This window comes from Aedes aegypti, chromosome 1 (genome assembly GCF_002204515.2).
Source record: "Aedes aegypti strain LVP_AGWG chromosome 1, AaegL5.0 Primary Assembly, whole genome shotgun sequence".
In the NCBI taxonomy this organism is placed as follows: Eukaryota; Metazoa; Arthropoda; class Insecta; order Diptera; family Culicidae; genus Aedes; species Aedes aegypti.
The window spans coordinates 18,427,569-18,445,497 of record NC_035107.1 but is presented as its reverse complement, the minus strand read 5'-3'; the positions used below and the strand labels follow the sequence as shown (position 1 = coordinate 18,445,497).

General features: G+C 43.5%; 2 protein-coding genes across 2 annotated transcripts; one reads left to right on the top strand and one right to left on the bottom strand.

Moving 5' to 3' along the window:
• The first annotated feature begins 4,399 nt into the window (after positions 1–4,399).
• On the top strand, positions 4,400–6,359 carry LOC5563880 (probable cardiolipin synthase (CMP-forming)). Its single transcript, XM_001648141.2, has 3 exons — positions 4,400–4,568; positions 4,634–5,509; positions 5,958–6,359. The coding sequence occupies exons 2-3, from the start codon at positions 4,730–4,732 to the stop codon at positions 6,210–6,212; spliced, it is 1,035 nt and encodes a 344-aa protein (XP_001648191.1). The 5' UTR covers positions 4,400–4,568; positions 4,634–4,729; the 3' UTR covers positions 6,213–6,359.
• Positions 6,360–6,398: 39 nt separating this feature from the next.
• Positions 6,399–7,860, bottom strand: LOC5563879 (complex I intermediate-associated protein 30, mitochondrial). The gene is made up of 2 exons (XM_001648140.2): positions 7,186–7,860; positions 6,399–6,849 (listed from the first exon to the last, which is right to left on the bottom strand). The coding sequence occupies exons 1-2, from the start codon at positions 7,720–7,722 to the stop codon at positions 6,433–6,435; spliced, it is 954 nt and encodes a 317-aa protein (XP_001648190.1). The 5' UTR covers positions 7,723–7,860; the 3' UTR covers positions 6,399–6,432.
• Between the last annotated feature and the right edge of the window lie 10,069 nt (positions 7,861–17,929).

Sequence of the window (17,929 nt, the reverse complement as noted above, 5' to 3'; positions counted from 1 at the left end):
GGTCTTGACCGGTGCTGAATTCCGCATTCCGAACTTGTCTACCAACTGTTCGATGTTCGAAGTGAGCCGCAACGAATAGTAACCTTCATCTCGCTCTATTTCAAAACCCAGAAAAAATCTGACTGGCCCAAGATCGGTTATGTCGAACTTGTCACGTAGCGCACAGTATACACGATTGATTTCGTCTTCGTTCATACATCCGATGATAAGGTCATCTACATACACCAGAAGATAAACGGTGATGGATCCGCTCCGTCTTATATATAGACATGGATCTGATTCGCACTGCTGGAACCGAAGGTCACGAAGCACGCCATCCAGCGCTTTGTTCCAGCACCTCGCTGATTGACGCAGACCGTATATACTCTTCTTGAGTCTGCACACAAGCTCCTCCTGCCCATTTACCTCGAAGCCCGGTGGCTGTCGCATGTACAGCTCTTCGTCCACGGTCCCGTTCAAATAAGCAGTTTTGACGTCATATTGCTTCAGAATTAATTTTTGCTTTCCGGCAACAGCTAGTAGCGCACGCAAAGTTGTTTGCCGCGTCACCGGAGCAAATACATCGGTGAAATCTACACCGAAACGCTGTGTGTAGCCTTGGGCTACAATTCGAGCCTTATGCTTGATCACTTTTCCCGTTTCGTCTCGTTTGAGTTTAAAAACCCATTTGGCTCCAATCACTTTCTTCCCAATCGGCAAACTCGTGAGTTCCCATGTCTCGTTAAGTTCATGAGCTTTTAGTTCATCTCTCATCGCACTATTCCACTCGGGTAAGGCCAAGGCCTGCCGGAAATCGTCCGGCTCTTCATTGTGTTTCACAAGTCCAACCACATAGTTCTCAAAATGTTTCGGTAGAACTCCACGAGTTTGTCGATCAGATCTTCTCAAGCACTGTTCATTTTCGAGATTTTCTTCTTCTAGTTCATTCTCTTCAAATCCCAGAAAGTCACTTTCGTCCGTATTGTCAGCATCTTCATACACTGATTCTTCACCGATGGCTTCTTCTTCAATTACTTCCGTTTCATTTTCACCACCACTCATCGTTACTTCACAATCACCATCAACAGCTTCTTCCTGATCAACGACCACTTGCTGCCGATCTTCATCTTCCGTTAGCTCCGATCCATTAGCCAATTCAATAAAGCGAGCATCGCGACTAATCACGACTCGATCCGTCGCACGATCAAGAAAGCGGAATCCTTTATGGTGATCCGAGTAGCCAACGAATACTAGCTTCTGAGCTTTCGGATCGAACTTCTTCCTTTTGTTGTCCGGAATGTGGACGTATGCATCACATCCGAACACCCGGAACCGAGTTAGATCTGGTTTCGTTCCGGTCCACATCTCGTATGGGGTACGTTCAACGACACGGGAAGGTAGCCGATTTTGAATATATGCCGCGGTAAGCACCGCCTCACCCCAATAGCGTTTTGGTAAATCGGCGTCCAAAAGCATGCAATTGGCCATCTCTTGGAGAGAACGATTTTTCCGTTCCGCTACCCCATTCTGTTGGGGGGAGTAGGGAACGGTAAACTGTGTTTCAATACCTTCCGCCTTATAAAAGCTCAACAATTCGTGTCCGGTGAACTCACCTCCGCCATCCGACCTGATGACCCGAGGCTTCCGACCGAAAATGTTTTCAGTCCAGCGAACATACTCACGTATCTTAGCCGCTGCCTCAGCCTTAGATTTGAGGAGATACACCACACAAAATCTGCTAAAATCATCGATTACGGTCATCAGATACTTATTGCCGCTCGGTGTTGAGTGTTCCATCGGCCCACACAGATCGCTATGGATTAAATCCAAAGGCTGCTTGGATCTACGCTCTACGATTGGCGGAAACGGACTCCGTGCCAACTTTCCTTGAAGACAACACTCGCACACAAGCTGCTGGCCACAGTCCTTAATATCCAATCCATTGGCCAAATCTTTTGATTTGATAACGCTCATAACACTGGGATCTCGATGGCCAAATCTCCTGTGCCAGGTGTGTTGACAACGATCGCTGTGATTTTCAATCATGACCGCCTTGCACTGCTCTGCCGTTTTGAGTATATACTGGTTGCCAACCGTATCGCTTACCGCAATCACCACTCCATCGGCCGTTCGGATCTCGCAGCAATTCACCTTGAACACAACGGCGAATCCTTTTAAAGCCAGTTTTCGAACTGAAATTAATCCACCCTCAAGCGATGGCACAAACAAGACATTCTCCAGTCTGATTGCAATGCGATTTCCTTCACCATTCACACCAAACAGCACACCGTTGCCACATCCAGCCGACTTCGTTGTGGTACCATCTGCAAGTGTCACCTCGACTACGACATCTCTTTTAAACTCGTTAAAAAACTCACGGTCGTTGGTCATGTGGCATGTGCAGCCACTATCCACCGTCCAGGCACCAGCAATCGCTCCTCCGGCAATGAAGCACACAGCACCCTGTACCGTGCTTGAGCTTGCCGATGCATTCGGCTTCGATTTCCGTTCCGCCTGAACCTGTTTCGCTTGCTGCTCGCTGGATTTAGACGCAGACTGATCGGTGTTTTCATTTTTCTTCGCAGCCAGAAACTTTCGGCAGTTCTTTCGCATATGGCCTGGCATGTTACAGAAGAAGCACTTTCGTTTATCGTATTTCGGCTTAACTTCTGTTTTCAAAGCTCGTTCGTTGTTTCCGCTGGCTCCCGACTGGCTCGCCCGCTTCTGACATTCATCCCGCATTCGAGCCACAACCAAATCCATCGTCAAATCCTCTTGCGGGCGGTTTTCCAAAGAAGTGACGAAACTGTCGAAAGAGGGGGGCAAACTCCGCAACATCATAATGATTCGCAGCAACTCGCTCAATTCCACCCCGGCATTATCCAGTCGTTCGTAGAGGCATTCAATTTCTTCAATGTGCCGCTCCACATCGCCACCCTCGCTTAGATTCAATGCACATAGCTGCTGCAACAGCAGGGCCTGGTTGCCGATGGTCGCCTTCTCATGGTAAGTTTTGAGGTTATGCCACATTTCCCTCGCCGTAGTCGCCTTTTTAACAAAACGGAGCTGGCTGTCCTCCACGAATAAAGCGATGGTGGTGCGGGCCTTCCTATCATCCTTCTGCCACTGGCGGAACGCATCATCAACTTCTTCCGGCTTCGGATCCGTGATGACGTGCCAAACTTCCTCTCGTTCCAGCATGGTCATCATCCTATATTTCCACGACACAAAATTACTGCCGTTCAATTTGGCAAACGTAACTTTTACGTTGTCGGCCATCTTTCCACTTCTCACGTTGCACAGTCACTGAAACACTCGGAGAAAAAACGCGATTCCTCCGGAAAAACAACTTTTCCTTATATCCGTCCACTTTAACCGAAACCCTGGGCCCATAACCTGTGGGCAGAGCACCTTGCAGCGTACCGCGGATTATACGAAGAAGGACAAATCGACCGGAAAAGCAAGAGAAACTCGTGACGCGTGCTTTCAGAGGAAAGGAATAACTTTTATTGAAACAATGCTTTTGTTTACAGTTCAATCAGCACGAATGATCAAGAAAATATAAAGAAAGGTTTACTCTGTTTTTCGGAACGAGGGGCGCCTGAGTGGTTATTTTACTCCTACAATTTCAATATCGGGAAAGGGCAAAAAGGAAACAGTATGGCAGTATGTGATGTTTTGAAATTACATATTGCTATTGACTGTCAAACAATGATCATCCAGAAATTTATATTGAAAATGCATTTAACGCATTTAGTATCATAAAAGCATGTTTGATACTGAAAACTAGTTATAACCATATTGTCATTTCTTCTCCATTTTTTTTCGGGGGTGCCAAGCCCATGATTCGGGGGGGCCAGGCCCCCCCTGGCCCCTCCCTATTTACGCCAATGTGCTCAGTGCTCATGTTCGAAAGGGTTTATTCACAAATTTCATAACGCCAAAAATGGCCGTTTTTGACACCCACCCACCCCCTCGTAATGCATTTTGTATGAATATTTCTCAAATTTCGTATGGGCTGTAACATACTCAGGATACCCACCCACCCCCTTTAGCGTTATGAAATTTGAGAATGGGCCCAAAGTAGTAGGTACTACATGTTCGAAAGGTTTTTTATTCATACCAAAAGTGTAGTAAACTTGGTGGATTTTGTTTTTGAGCAGATGCTACATGTAGAAAAGTTCAACGCTTTTTATTCATACCGCCCAATGTAATGGAAATTTCGTCTCAGTGTAGGGCTCCGTGCGTGGTCCTTGAACTGCAACTTTTAAACGAAAAGTACCCCACTGTGAAAACGCCTAAAATTATGCTTTATGCGTGCATCCATGTTCTGCTGCATGGACACCTAATTCTTTATCAAAAACGTCATCGCCCTCCACTGACACTTTCCCTTTCCATCCGTAACTCTTCGTTTTATTCTTCCGTTCGCCGACGGCAACGTTGTTATTATTCACGGAAATTATGTAAAATCACCCAGCAGCAAGCAGCGAAAGTGTCCGGCTTTTATTTCACATCAAAACACCACCAATTGGCTCCCAAATTCCGGTTCCGAATGTGCCGAAAACCAGCTCGAGACTGAGGACGAAATGGTTGGTATGAAATTGGATTCGTTTGCTACGGATATTGACGGGGAATTTTCGTTCCAAATCCGCAGTTGTAGTTTTACGCCGCACAACAGACCATAACAAAAACATTGAATTCGACCTTCCCTACAAAAGAGGAGGATAAGAGACGATTTTTTTTGGGAGGAATGCTTTTCAACACGGCTTGCCAGCTGCCGGGAAAGATACTGCTCTCGGCCAGCAATGGAACACTTCTGCAGCGCATTCCGTCGACGATTGCGAGCCGGGTTCTGGCCGGAACTGCCCGTCGTAAGCTTCTGTTCCGCTGTGCATTTCTGAGTCCGGCCTGTCTGTACCATCAGAACCGAGGGGATGGCGCGGCCAGTGGCCACCGATTGCTCGGGGTGCAACCCAACACGCCTTTCTACAAGTGCTTTTCCTCGTCGCTCAAGAAGGGGGATGACTTCCAGATTAAATCTGTTGAGGGACGGGAGATTCTGCAGAATGTCCTGGAGAAGAATAAGCAGCTGCTGCAGGAGAAGAAGAAGGTGATCATCCAGGACATCCGCGATCGGAAGGACAAGGTGAAGGAACGGGTCGAGGAGGTCATCGAGCGGGAGAATGTGGCCACGATTCCGAATTTGCTGTGCGTCGGTAGGATTGTGATGTCCCCGTATCTGGGCTACGTGATTGTCCAGTCGGAGTTCTCGCTGGCCATGGGCATGCTGGTCGTGGCCGGGCTGACCGATCTGGCGGATGGTTTCATTGCCCGGAATTGGCCCAGCCAGGCCAGTCGGTTGGGTTCGTTTTTGGACCCGATGGCCGATAAGATCCTGGTTGGGTCGCTGGTGATTTCGATGAGCTACGCCGAACTGCTGCCACTGTGGCTGACCGGGATGATTCTGTTCCGGGATGTGTTCCTGATCGGGGCGGGATTCGTGATACGGTACATCAGTCTACCTCAGCCGGTAAGAATTGAATTCCAGCGTTTATTTTTTACTATTTTCAGGGTCGAAGTAGAATAGTTTCCAAACCGTCGACTTTATCATTCAATTTTGTTCAGAGAAGTTTCTTGATTTGCAAAAGCGCTTCGTTTGGTTCCCAAGACTTAATGATAATGATAAAGCAAGAGTGAGAAGATAAGAAATATGTGTTCTTTTACTTATCTCGTTTATTTGGCAGACTCGATAAGAAATATATATATTTACCGAATTAGGAAATTAAATGAATGAATGAAATTTAGCAATAATCGTGTCCAACATTAGATCCTTTTAATAATCCTGAACTCTTTATAATTAAAAAGAGCGAGCATTCCAATAAAAAATACATGAAAATTTATTTGGATCCAATAGAGAAATGCAACATAATTTACAATCTAAATTATATTGATTGATTGATTTCTGCTTATTTTTGCAGCGCACATTGTCGCGTTATTTCGACGTAACGCACGCCACTGCCCAGCTCGCACCGACCTTCATCAGCAAGGTTAACACTGCCGTACAGTTGGCCGCCGTGGCCACCACCCTGGGGGCTCCCATCTGGAACTACGTTGATCATCCGTATCTGCACGCCCTCTGGTATCTGACGGGATTTACGACGGTGGCCGCCGCCATGAGCTACATCATCAATAAGGACACGTACAAAATCTTGAAGAACAATAAGCAGCCATGAAATCCCGATTCAGGTGGCTATCCTCCTTTGTTCCCTTCACGTACTTTATCTTTGTGTATATCTTTTCTTCACCCTTCTTCGTTTGGGACGCCCTTCAAACAAAATTGTACATACCCTTGGAATAAAAGTTTGATTATTAAACCGTTAGCAGCAAGGCTTTCTTTCCATTGAGCGTCATTCCAGAACTTCCAAAACGAAAGTGTATTCAACAATTTGCCTCTTAAGTGGCAACAATGTACTTTGGCTGTTTGTACATTTCATAGGCGAACTCCTCTCTGTGACTGGGATCGTACTCAACTCCAATGTAGTCAAACTCCAACCGGAACTGGCCCTCGTGGCCACCCCGCGCTCCCACCGAAAATCCTATGCTGCTGATCCTATTCAACGGAACCGGTCCCTGGCTGTCCTGCACCCGGCCTTTGGAGGCCAGGAAAAACTTCGAAAACGGAATCCTCACATACTGCCAGTGGGGACCGCCCCTCGTGAACAGCACATAATGATAGATATCGTTCCACAGGATATCGTAATAGCCTTCGGATGCCAGGTTTATCAGATACGAGCGGCCATCTCCGCGGACTCTCATGACCAGCGTGTTGTACTGCTCCCAGTCGTAGAACGCATCCCGCTTGAACGATTTCTACAAGATCAACTGTTTTTAAATTCAATCTATAATACGGTGTCCCAGAAAAAAATCAGTGTTCGAAAAGCCATGGTGCTCAACCATAATAGAATGAAACTTTCTAAAAGATCGATAAAAAGTCCAACCTTTTAGAATCGCGAGATTTTCATGAAAAATTGTATAAATCGATCTGGTGGAACCTCTAAAACTGGAACTTGATCAAATGAAATTTGTTCTACAAAAATTCTATAAGCATACCTTTCAATCTAGGGATAAGCACCATGACTTTTCGAACATGGATTTTTTTTCCCAGGTAAACCTTCATCTAAAATCCATAAGTCCAAGAGTACTCACCCTGACCCGGACGCTCCTTATATTTGCATACCCGGACCGCTTAATCCGCCCATCCTTCGGCACTCGACTCTCCAGTGTCCCGTGGAACAACCCAAACCCGGCCGGACTCAGTTCCAGCTTGGCCTCCGTAAACCCCTCATTGTGGTCCTTATCCGTCGTCAGCACCCACCGGTCCAGGTCCTTCTCCGTCTCAAAGTTAAACACCACATCCGTCTCACCCGGCCGGAACACTACCAGAGGATCGCTGGCCAACTTCTCCTTCCACTCCTTGTTGAACAGCGCGAACTCCTGCCGCAGCTCTTTCAACCCGTCCAGGATCAGCTGCTTGCGGGACACCTTCTTGGTGGTGTCGTACCCTCCCTTGCGGTCCTTCTCCCAGAACAGGTTGTTGGCGAATCGGACCGGAACAATCGGGTGCCTTTCGGAGGCCGAAGCGAACAGTTTCGGCGCATTGCCGGCGAGGTGGGAGTAGTTGCGGTAGACACCGATTGCACTTCTCAAAAGGTTTAGATTAACTTTACTGCACCGAATGGACATTTTTGGCAATAGTTTACTGGGAATTACTAACGAAATCGGAACATTTTCAAACGAAGGAAATTAGTTGCACAACCATCCAGTGGCAACGCGAACTAAACCGATGCGAAAACAAACGACGACGACAGATGAACCGAACGAGAAGAGCAAAACAAAAGGACGGATGATCAAAGTTTCCGAACGCAAAGGTAAGCGTTTTCTACTATTGGACCCTTGCAGCAGAATGAAATGGTGTACACCTGAAAATAAAAGCACACACGGTGGTTTGCGAATACCCTTTAATGGGTAAAAAAATACCCATTATCGAATAGCAATCATTTCTGTCATAAAATGGGGGAATTTTGTAATCATGAGAAGGGTAAAAAAATACTCATTCTTTTAACTCGCATTCAGAGTAAAAAACGGGTAAAACTTTACTCATTAATGGGTGAAAAATTAGTTGGAACTGAAAAATAAAACAATCCTGCGCGACCATCACCAGCTGGCGGAAAATCCGTTTAATTAGAGTTAATATCAATAATACCATTTTCCAGAACGTCAAGTTCCCACAAGTAAGTATAATACCGTTAACGAATAACATATTCATGTGAAAATATTACAATTGTATTTCAAATTTCTTTCATTTTTCAGATCTTCAACCGAAAATATGGACGAACCTAAGCTGGATGCTGTGAATGCTGCATGTGTCTCTTGAAATGCAATGTGTTAATGATTGAATTCGATTGAATAAAAACGGCACAAAGAATCTATAAATTTACTTTACATGACCAAATTTCCCAGGCCCATGACAACCATATATCGAAACACAGTGTTCTTCGTAGCCAAGATGTCCCGGGCGATAAGTGAATATCACCCACTGTCAGTTGTAAGAACTGTGGAAATCGTGAAAATAAAGACCATTGCTTTGTTCAATTGTTTGTTATGGTTTGATAATCAATTTTTGATATTGTTAAATCAGCTAATAATGTGCCAAAAAGTAGAAGCACATTCAACATTTCGATGGTTTTGGAAGGAGAGCAAACATTGAAAGGCATCCTGCAAGCCTCCAAGCAAGCAATCAGTGATTTTATTGCGACACTTGCTCGATTATGGATCATAAACATCAAACAAAACTTCGCATTCTGATTGCACTCTCGTTTCAAATTACCCGAAAATGAGTAAACACATGGAGATGTTGACTACGCTAAAAGTCGTCCAGTGCCATGGGCCTGAAATTTCCTTATATTATATTGAGTTAGTTGAGGTTATAATTATAATTATTTATATATATTAATCGCAAAAAGGGTAAATTTTTACCCTTTTTATGCCAAAAAGAGTAATTTTTTACCCTTTTTATGCCGTGAGCGAGATTTACGAAAAGGGTAAAAAAATACCCATTCATTGACAGAAACCGCTTTTACCCGTTAAAGAGTAAACCGTGTTTACTCTTTAAATGTGGAGAGGCACTTCTAGAGGAAATGGGTGAATTTTTACCCATTAAAGGGTATTCGCAAACTTCCGTGCACGGGAAAAAATTCTGTGGTAAATTCACTGTAAGGTCAAAGTACCCTTTAAAGGGTAAAAAAGTACCCTCTTTGAGAGAAACTAGTTTAACTCATAAAAAGAGTAAAGGGCCTTTACTCTTTAAAGAGTAAACGGCTTGTACGTCAGATCAACGAGTAAATTTTACCCATTATCCAAAACATATTTTGTAAGAAACAGAGTAAAATTTACTCTTTTTTGTAGATGAAAATCTTATTTAATTTTTATATTCATTTTCATAGAATAATCAACAGTAAAATCTCATAAATATAAACAAATTTATTCAATGCATAATAAAATATACTATCCCGATCAATATCTCCATGCATCCTCTTCATCCATCAGGGATTGAGTTTGTTTTGGACCTTTAAAATGGCGCTGGAGATTCTTGTAGAGCAAAGAGCAGAACATTCACATGGGATGTACTTTGCAGCCAAAGTATCCTGTAAAATCGAATTGTTTTATAGATGAAACGGCAATAAAAGCAATTCATGTATCAACCTCCCGCATTTCTGCTAACTTATTTAGATATTACGGGAAAAAACTTTGAAGCACATCCCAAACACTGCCAACCGATTCTTGTCAAGTAATTTTTCACCCATTAAAGAGTAAATGAACGGAATATGTGAAAGGGCACAAAATACCCATTATTAGAAATTTTGAAATACCCATTATTTTGACAGCTGCATATATCAGCAAAAAATGGGCATTTTTTATTCTTTAAAGGGTAATGCCGAGTTTACAGTGAAAGTAACTATTTTAGCTGACTACGCCCATTCTTAAAACTACCATGGAAATTCAGACCAATTCAAGACCAACAATTGAAAAGGCCTCAAGTCTAAAATGTAAACAAATCGGTTTTCTGCTGATTTCAGTGTATAAGAGCCTATTCTTACTAAAACATACAATACTCATTTAAAAATATGCATAAAAGTTGAAAAAACAACATTTTTCTGAAAGGCCCCATCTAATTTTCCGCTAATCAGGATATTCATCACAAATGCGGCCTTTTCTCAAAAAGGCCTCATTTCTATATCTGACGGAAACCGAGTTGAGGCCTGTTAAACAAACATCAAAATTGCAATGTAGATTGCGAAAAACGTTCCAAATTCACTAAGTAGATGCAGGTTATACAACGAAGCGACTGCTCCTTGTATTATTTTATACAGTGGTTGTCTAAACGGCGAACATTATCGGGTTCCTGTAGACTGATGTATTTTGTATCATATTACCTAATAATACCTGTGTCAGCCTGTCTGTACTTCACAAATTATCAACAAAAACACGATTTGGTTTCAATTGCATGAAAAATAACGTTCAATTGCAATATTATTTCAATTGAACCAATATTACCATACATTTTCTCGACGACAAACTCGCGTACAACATACATAATGTTCATGGATGACGAAGAGTTCAATCAATCACATATTTAATCGACCGCACGAATCTTCTCTTGCTATAGGGATCTCCATGTACTTTACTTCACCACTTAACACTCTTCTACACTTCAAATTTCTTATTTCATCATCAATTTTGAATGATTTTCAAAAGGCCACATCAAAAGATGATGAAAAAACAAGCCACAACTAGAAGGCCTCAACACATTTTAGAGTAAACAAAGGCGTCAACTCACAGGCCTCATCAGCGTCGGCCGGCGTCTACTACTTACTTATTTGGCTTTACATCAATTATCTTGATAAAGCCTCGCCAACAATATTTCGCCAATTCCCTCGGTTCATGGCCGCTTCTCTCCATCCTCGACTGTGACCCACGCTCTCCAGGTCCTGGTGTACCTGATCAATCCACCTAGCTCGCTGCGCCCCACGCCTTCTTGTTCCGACCGGATTCGTGGCGAACACCATCTTTACAGGGTTGTTGTCCGGCATTCTTGCAACATGTCCTGCCCAGCGTATCCTTCCAGCTTTAGCTACCTTCACGATACTGGGTTCGCCGTAGAGTTGAGCGAGCTCGTGGTTCATCCTTCGCCGCCACACGCCGTTCTCCTGCACGCCGCCGAAGATCGTCCTTAGCACTCGGCGTTCGAAAACCCCAAGAGCTTGCAAGTCCTCCTCGAGCATAGTCCACGCCTCATGCCCATAGAGGACTACCGGTCTTATGAGCGTTTTGTACATCGTGCATTTAGTGCGGGGGTGAATCTTTCTTGACCGCAGTTTCTTCTGGAGCCCATAGTAGGCACGACTTCCGCTGATGATGCGCCTTCGTATTTCCCGACTAACATTGTTGTCAGCCGTCAACAAGGATCCGAGGTAGACGAACTCGTCCACCACCTCGAAGGTATCCCCGTCTATCGTAACACTGCTTCCTAGGCGGGTCCTGTCGCGCTCAGTTCCGCCAACCAGCATGTACTTTGTTTTCGACGCATTCACCATTAGCCCGACTCTTGTTGCTTCGCGTTTCAGGCGGGTGAACAAATCTGCCACCGTTTCAAATTTTCTCCCAATAATATCCATGTCGTCCGCGAAGCAAACAAATTGTCCGGATCTCGTGAAAATCGTGCCTCGACTGTTAAGTCCGGCTCTCCGCATGACACCTTCAAGTGCAATATTGAAAAACAGGCACGAAAGTCCATCGCCCTGTCGTAGTCCCCGCCGAGACTCGAACGAACTGGAGTGTTCGCCCGAGATCTTCACGCAGTTTTGCACACCGTCCATCGTTGCTCTGATCAATCTTGTGAGCTTCCCGGGAAAGCTGTTCTCGTCCATGATTTTCCATAGCTCTATGCGGTCAATACTATCGTATGCCGCCTTGAAATCGATGAACAAATGGTGCGTAGGGACCTGGTACTCACGACATTTCTGGAGGATTTGCCGCACGGAAAAGATCTGGTCCGTTGTCGAGCGGCCGTCGATGAATCCTGCTTGATAACTTCCCACGAACTCGTTTGCTATAGGTGATAGACGACGGAAGAGAATCTGGGATAGCACTTTATAGACGGCGTTTAGGATGGTGATTGCACGATAATTTTCACACTCCAGTTTGTCGCCCTTTTTGTAGATAGGGCATATAACGCCTTGCTTCCACTCCTCCGGTAGCTGTTCCGTTTCCCAGATTCTGACTATCAGCCGATGCAGACAAGCGGCCAACCTGTCCGGGCCCATCTTGATGAGTTCGGCTCCGATACCATCCTTGCCAGCGGCTTTGTTGTTCTTGAGCTGTTGAATGGCATCCTTAACTTCCCCCATCGTGGGAGCTGGTTGATTTCCGCTATCCGCTGTGCTGACGTAGCCATCGCCTTCGCTGTCCTGACCTTCTGTGCCTGTGTTCTCTGCTCCATTCAGGTGTTCATCGTAGTGCTGCTTCCACCTTTCGATCACCTCGCGTCCGTCCGTCAAGATGCTCCCATCCTTATCCCGGCACATCTCAGCTCGCGGCACGAAGCCTTTGCGGGATGTGTTGAGCTTCTGATAGAACTTCCGCGTTTCTTGAGAACGGTACAGCAACTCCATCTCTTGGCATTCCACCTCTTCCAGGCGGCGCTTTTTGTCCCGGAATAGGCGGGTTTGCTGTTTCCGCTTCAGTCTGTTTCGTTCCACGTTTTGCCGCGTACCATGCTGCAGCATTGCAGCCCGCGCTGCATTCTTCTCCTCTAAAACCTCTTGGCACTCCTCGTCGAACCAATCGTTTCTTGAGCTCCGTTCCACATATCCGACAACGCTTTCGGCAGCGTCGTTAATGGCTGCTTTGACTGTCCTCCAGCAGTCCTCAAGAGGGGCTCTATCGAGCTCGCCCTCATCCGGCAACGCTGCCTCAAGATGCTGCGCGTACGCATTGGCGACATCCGGTTGTTTCAGCCGCTCGAGATTGTACCGGGGTGGGCGTCGGTACCGTACATTGTTGATGACGGATAGTTTTGGGCGCAGTTTCACCATCACCAGGTAGTGGTCGGAGTCAATGTTGGCGCCACGATAGGTTCTGACGTCGGTTATGTCGGAGAAGTGCCGTCCATCGATCAAAACGTGGTCGATTTGCGATTCTGTCTGCTGAGGTGATCTCCAGGTGTACCGATACGGGAGGCTGTGCTGGAAATAGGTGCTACGAATGGCCATGTTCTTGGAGGCGGCAAAATCTATCAGGCGTAGGCCGTTCTCGTTCGTCAGCCGGTGGGCGCTGAACTTTCCAATCGTCGGTCTGAACTCCTCCTCCTGGCCAACCTGAGCATTCAAATCTCCTATGATGATCTTGACGTCGTGGCTTGGGCAGCGGTCGTACTCGCGTTCGAGCTGCGCGTAAAATGCGTCCTTGTCATCATCAGTGCTTCCGGAGTGTGGGCTATGCACGTTGATTATGCTGAAGTTAAAGAATCGGCCTTTGATTCTTAACTTGCACATTCGTTCATTGATCGGCCACCACCCGATCACGCGCCTTTGCATATCACCCATCACTATAAAAGCTGTTCCCAGCTCGCGTGTGTTGCCGCAGCTCTGGTAGATGGTATGATTACCTCTAAACGTTCGCACCAATGCTCCTGTCCAGCACACCTCCTGCAGCGCTACGATGTCGAAACCGCGGGTCTTCAGTACATCGGAGAGTATGCGAGTACTTCCAATGAAGTTGAGAGATTTGCAGTTCCACGTACCGAGTTTCCAATCGCTAGTCCATTTTCGTCGCTGTGGTCTTTGCCGATTGTTCCGGTCCGTATTCTCTCGTTGACGTTCCTGTGCTGATGTGTTTTTACGGCTGGCTCGCAGGGCCTGACACCAACCCCCTAGATTTCCGGAGGACCATTCCCCCTAAATGTTCGGAGGGCCATAGTGCGCAGTTTAGCTTAGAGTCCTTCTCTGGCACCCGGACGATGATCAGCCGCCCCTGACATGGGAAACAGACGCTGTTGTGAGCCGCTCCTAACGTGGAGTACAGACGCTCCAGGTTTGCAAAAGCAAACCCCCCCTTCCCTGTCAGCATACGACCAAAGTTCCCACCGGGGGTTGGTTACCCGATCTTCCCCAAGGTTACTCGTACCCCGGCCAGTACCACGAGGAGGTAGGGATAGGAGTTGCTGGGCAAGAGGCTAAGGACCGCACAAAGGGGTCTATTTTATTCCTGCAGGTACGCGAGGTACCAATGGTACGCCATGCCCAGCCATTTACCGCGCCACCGGCGTCTATGGGCACAAATGAAAAGGGCTGCACAGCTTTTGGTGAAATAAAAGCCTCATTTCCTTTGACTCGTTGTTTTTAGCAGGATTTTTTACAAAAATGATAGTAATGAATATTCATAGCTATAAATCAATTTATCCATCGACTTTCTGGACGATAAAATAACATACAATGCTTAAATTCATAATTTAAATTTGATTTATTGTTTGACAAAACAAGATTCCATTTTTATCATTGTTTACTTTTTGGAGATGAGGCCTTTTCAATTGTTAGTCTTGAATTTACTACACGGAGAAATATTTTTACCTAATTTTTGAGTTTACTTTACCCAAAATTAAGTAAATATATCGATTATAGTTTCAACCCAAAATCTCTCGGTTTCTCTTTCTCCCACACGAATATTGTCAAAAATAGAGAGAGCTGCATCTACCCAATGGGGGTACTTTGGCCCAATAAGCCAAATTTGGGTAAATGAAACTTTTCTTATGTTTGGGTCGAAAGAACTCAATTTTGCGTTAAATCAACCCAGAATTGAGTATATTTTTCTAATGGAATTAAAGTCAAACTACCTAGCGGGGACCTTGGTAATTTAGCCAAAATTGAGTTATTGGGCTCAACTACGGAATTGCGTTGAAACAACCCAAAATTGAGTTGAATTCCGTCTCCGTGTACACTGAAATGAATTTTATTGTAGAAACTACTGAATCCATGGTAAAATTAAGAACTGCACCAACGACTTTCAACCGACTACATTAATCTGTTAACTCTACCAAAACATAGTCAACATCACTACACAAGAAAATTTCTTCTGTTGATTTAACCAGAGTTATAGTATTTTTGACTAGAAACATTCTTGATTTGAGAAGTTAAGCATCATACTTTTGACCACACTGTGTTGTACGGTGGGTGTCACGGATTGAAATACAATGCTTTGTAGTGGATGCTACTATGGACATAGTCAAATTTACTGCACTGCTCAGTGATTTTCACCAGATTATAGTAAACTTAACAGATTTTTCTAGTCGGTTGAAAATCGTTGGTGCAGTTCTTAATTCGACCATGGATTCGGTAGATTATACAACAAAATTTGTTTGCGTGTATGTTTACGGTACACCCCACCGCATTACTGGTATATTTGACAGAAATAATTTACAACAATCTGATTCCAACTACAGACATGGTAAAATCAAGCGCATTTCTGGTCTGCTGAAAATTGCCGGTGCGAGCGCTTAAGTTAACCCCCTAAAATAGTAGTTTTTACCGCACTTTTTTTTTTTTTGCGTGCGCCGTCTGCATGTGATTGAAGCTTGCACGCTAACTTTGAAGTACACATTAAATGGATTTCTTGTTTTTATTGCTATAGGCCTATTCACAAGACGTTTCAAATCAGCTGATCGGGAAGCTCTACACGCTAAGATCAGTTTACCCATAAATAGGTACTTATTTTACCCATATTTGGGTTTTTGATACAAAACCTATTTTATAGGTAAATTTTACTGAGAAAAATTGGTAGAATTCACTCATATTAGAAATAATGTCAGTTTACCTAATTATGAGTAGTCAGTTTACCCATATTTGGATGAAAAACAATAATTTATTTCCCAGTCGTTTTGGTGACACTTACACTTTGTTATCAGCTGGTATTGCCTACTTTTAATATTATTTCCTGATTCCACCAGCATTCATCATTTTGTTTCGTAAGTATTCTAGAAATTACTCTTGTGGATTGTTATTATTCATGTTTTTTTATAATTTTTGAAACCGTAAACAGTGTTATGAAGAAGGAACTACAAATTGAGCTATCTCACTAACCTTGCAGGATTGCGGAATCTTTATGGTGAGTTTAAATGTTTATTTTTTATTAGCAGAATTGTTTTAGAAACCGCTAATGATTCTCTAATTATTTATTCACAGTTTGGTCACAGCACAGAAAATCGCATGAAAATTAATTTGGTCTAAATTATGACTTTTCGAGGAACCCAGTGCAATGCCAGGAGGTCCGTCCGGCCGTCAAGTCTGTGGTTCCTGGAAACATCAGTTGCTGATAAATAAAACTGCACATGAACATGTTTTTGTATAAGATCATGAACATATATGTAATAAATGGATGATGTCGGTTTCAAAACTAATATTTTTTAACAATCTATCGTATATTATAGACATAATTAAACCGGAGCAAATAATAAAAAATATACCCATTTATGATTAAAACCCATTACCCATTTTAAGAAAAAGGTGCTAAACGCATAAATGAGTAATTGCTACTTTACCCATAAAATGAGTGTGTGCACTTTTTGGCGATTATGAGTAAACTTTACCCATATTTGGGTAGACTGATCTTAGCGTGTATGGTTCTTCTATGGAAATGACAGCCTCGTGTTTGCACCGGTCCTCCACCGATGTAAACAAATGCATAGACGGACCTGTCACATGAAAAGGCACATAGTACTACAGCCGGGATTCGCTCGTTGGAACACGACTGCCTTCCAGGTAGCGAATATATTGAAAGGTAGGAATAATATTGAACAAAAAACTACCACTTGAAGGAAGTACGTCTAAAACTGCTTAACAATCATGCTTGTTGCAGAAAATAATTATGCCAAATTGTGATTTTCAAAATGTTGATTTCAAATATAGGTTTAATTTTATGTTGTATTTGAAGTAATCTGAGGTGAACCAAGTTTTCGACCTCCGGTACTCCTGGCATTATATTGGTAATATTTTGATGTCGGTTCAATTCAAATTGGTTTAGTACCTAAGTAATAACACCACAGGAATTGATAATCGATTTATCAAACGCTTGATTGGCTTTAGAATTTGAGATGACTGCAGGGTAAGCTACATTAACCGTTCAGGCGAATAATGAGTCTTAAATAGGGCATCTGTAGTATCCGAAACCTAACTGATCGGCCAAACTTGAGCCGAACCAACAAATAAACACACTATTGCAAACACCGTCCGTTCGTTACAAAAGTTGTCATAAAACTGATCGAGTTGTTTTCAAAACTTGTTCCTTTCCCGCACATTTATCGTTTTGCCTAATCTGCGTTTCATTCATTTTCACTCGTTGTTTGACATCTCTTGTACACGCTTAGTATAATACAAGTAGAATCGAAAACAATTTACTTTTTTTATATATTTCAATCTATAACAACTCTATTCGCCACAGGCATCCACTGAATGTTTTCTATCCGGCGGATAGTAATAAATCAGCCATTTGATTAATCAATAAATCCATAATTTGGTGCAAATTAACTAAAAGTAAGACCAATCATCAAATATACTTATAGGGTGTCCCAGAAAGTATGGGCACGACTTTTATAATGAAAATCACAGTACTTTTCCAAATAATCACATATTTTAATATTTCTGTATTTTTCTACCAGCATCTGTGATAAAATTGTTTGACTTAATAATCGTTTACATTGAAAACTATTATAAATAATAAAACTTACATAATAATGATAATATGAATCATTTAGCGATATTCAGTTATCCCATGAAATTATTTTTAGGTGATATTAAAGCAAAAAAGGCAAAAATATTGAAAAAAAAAATTTGGGGTGGGT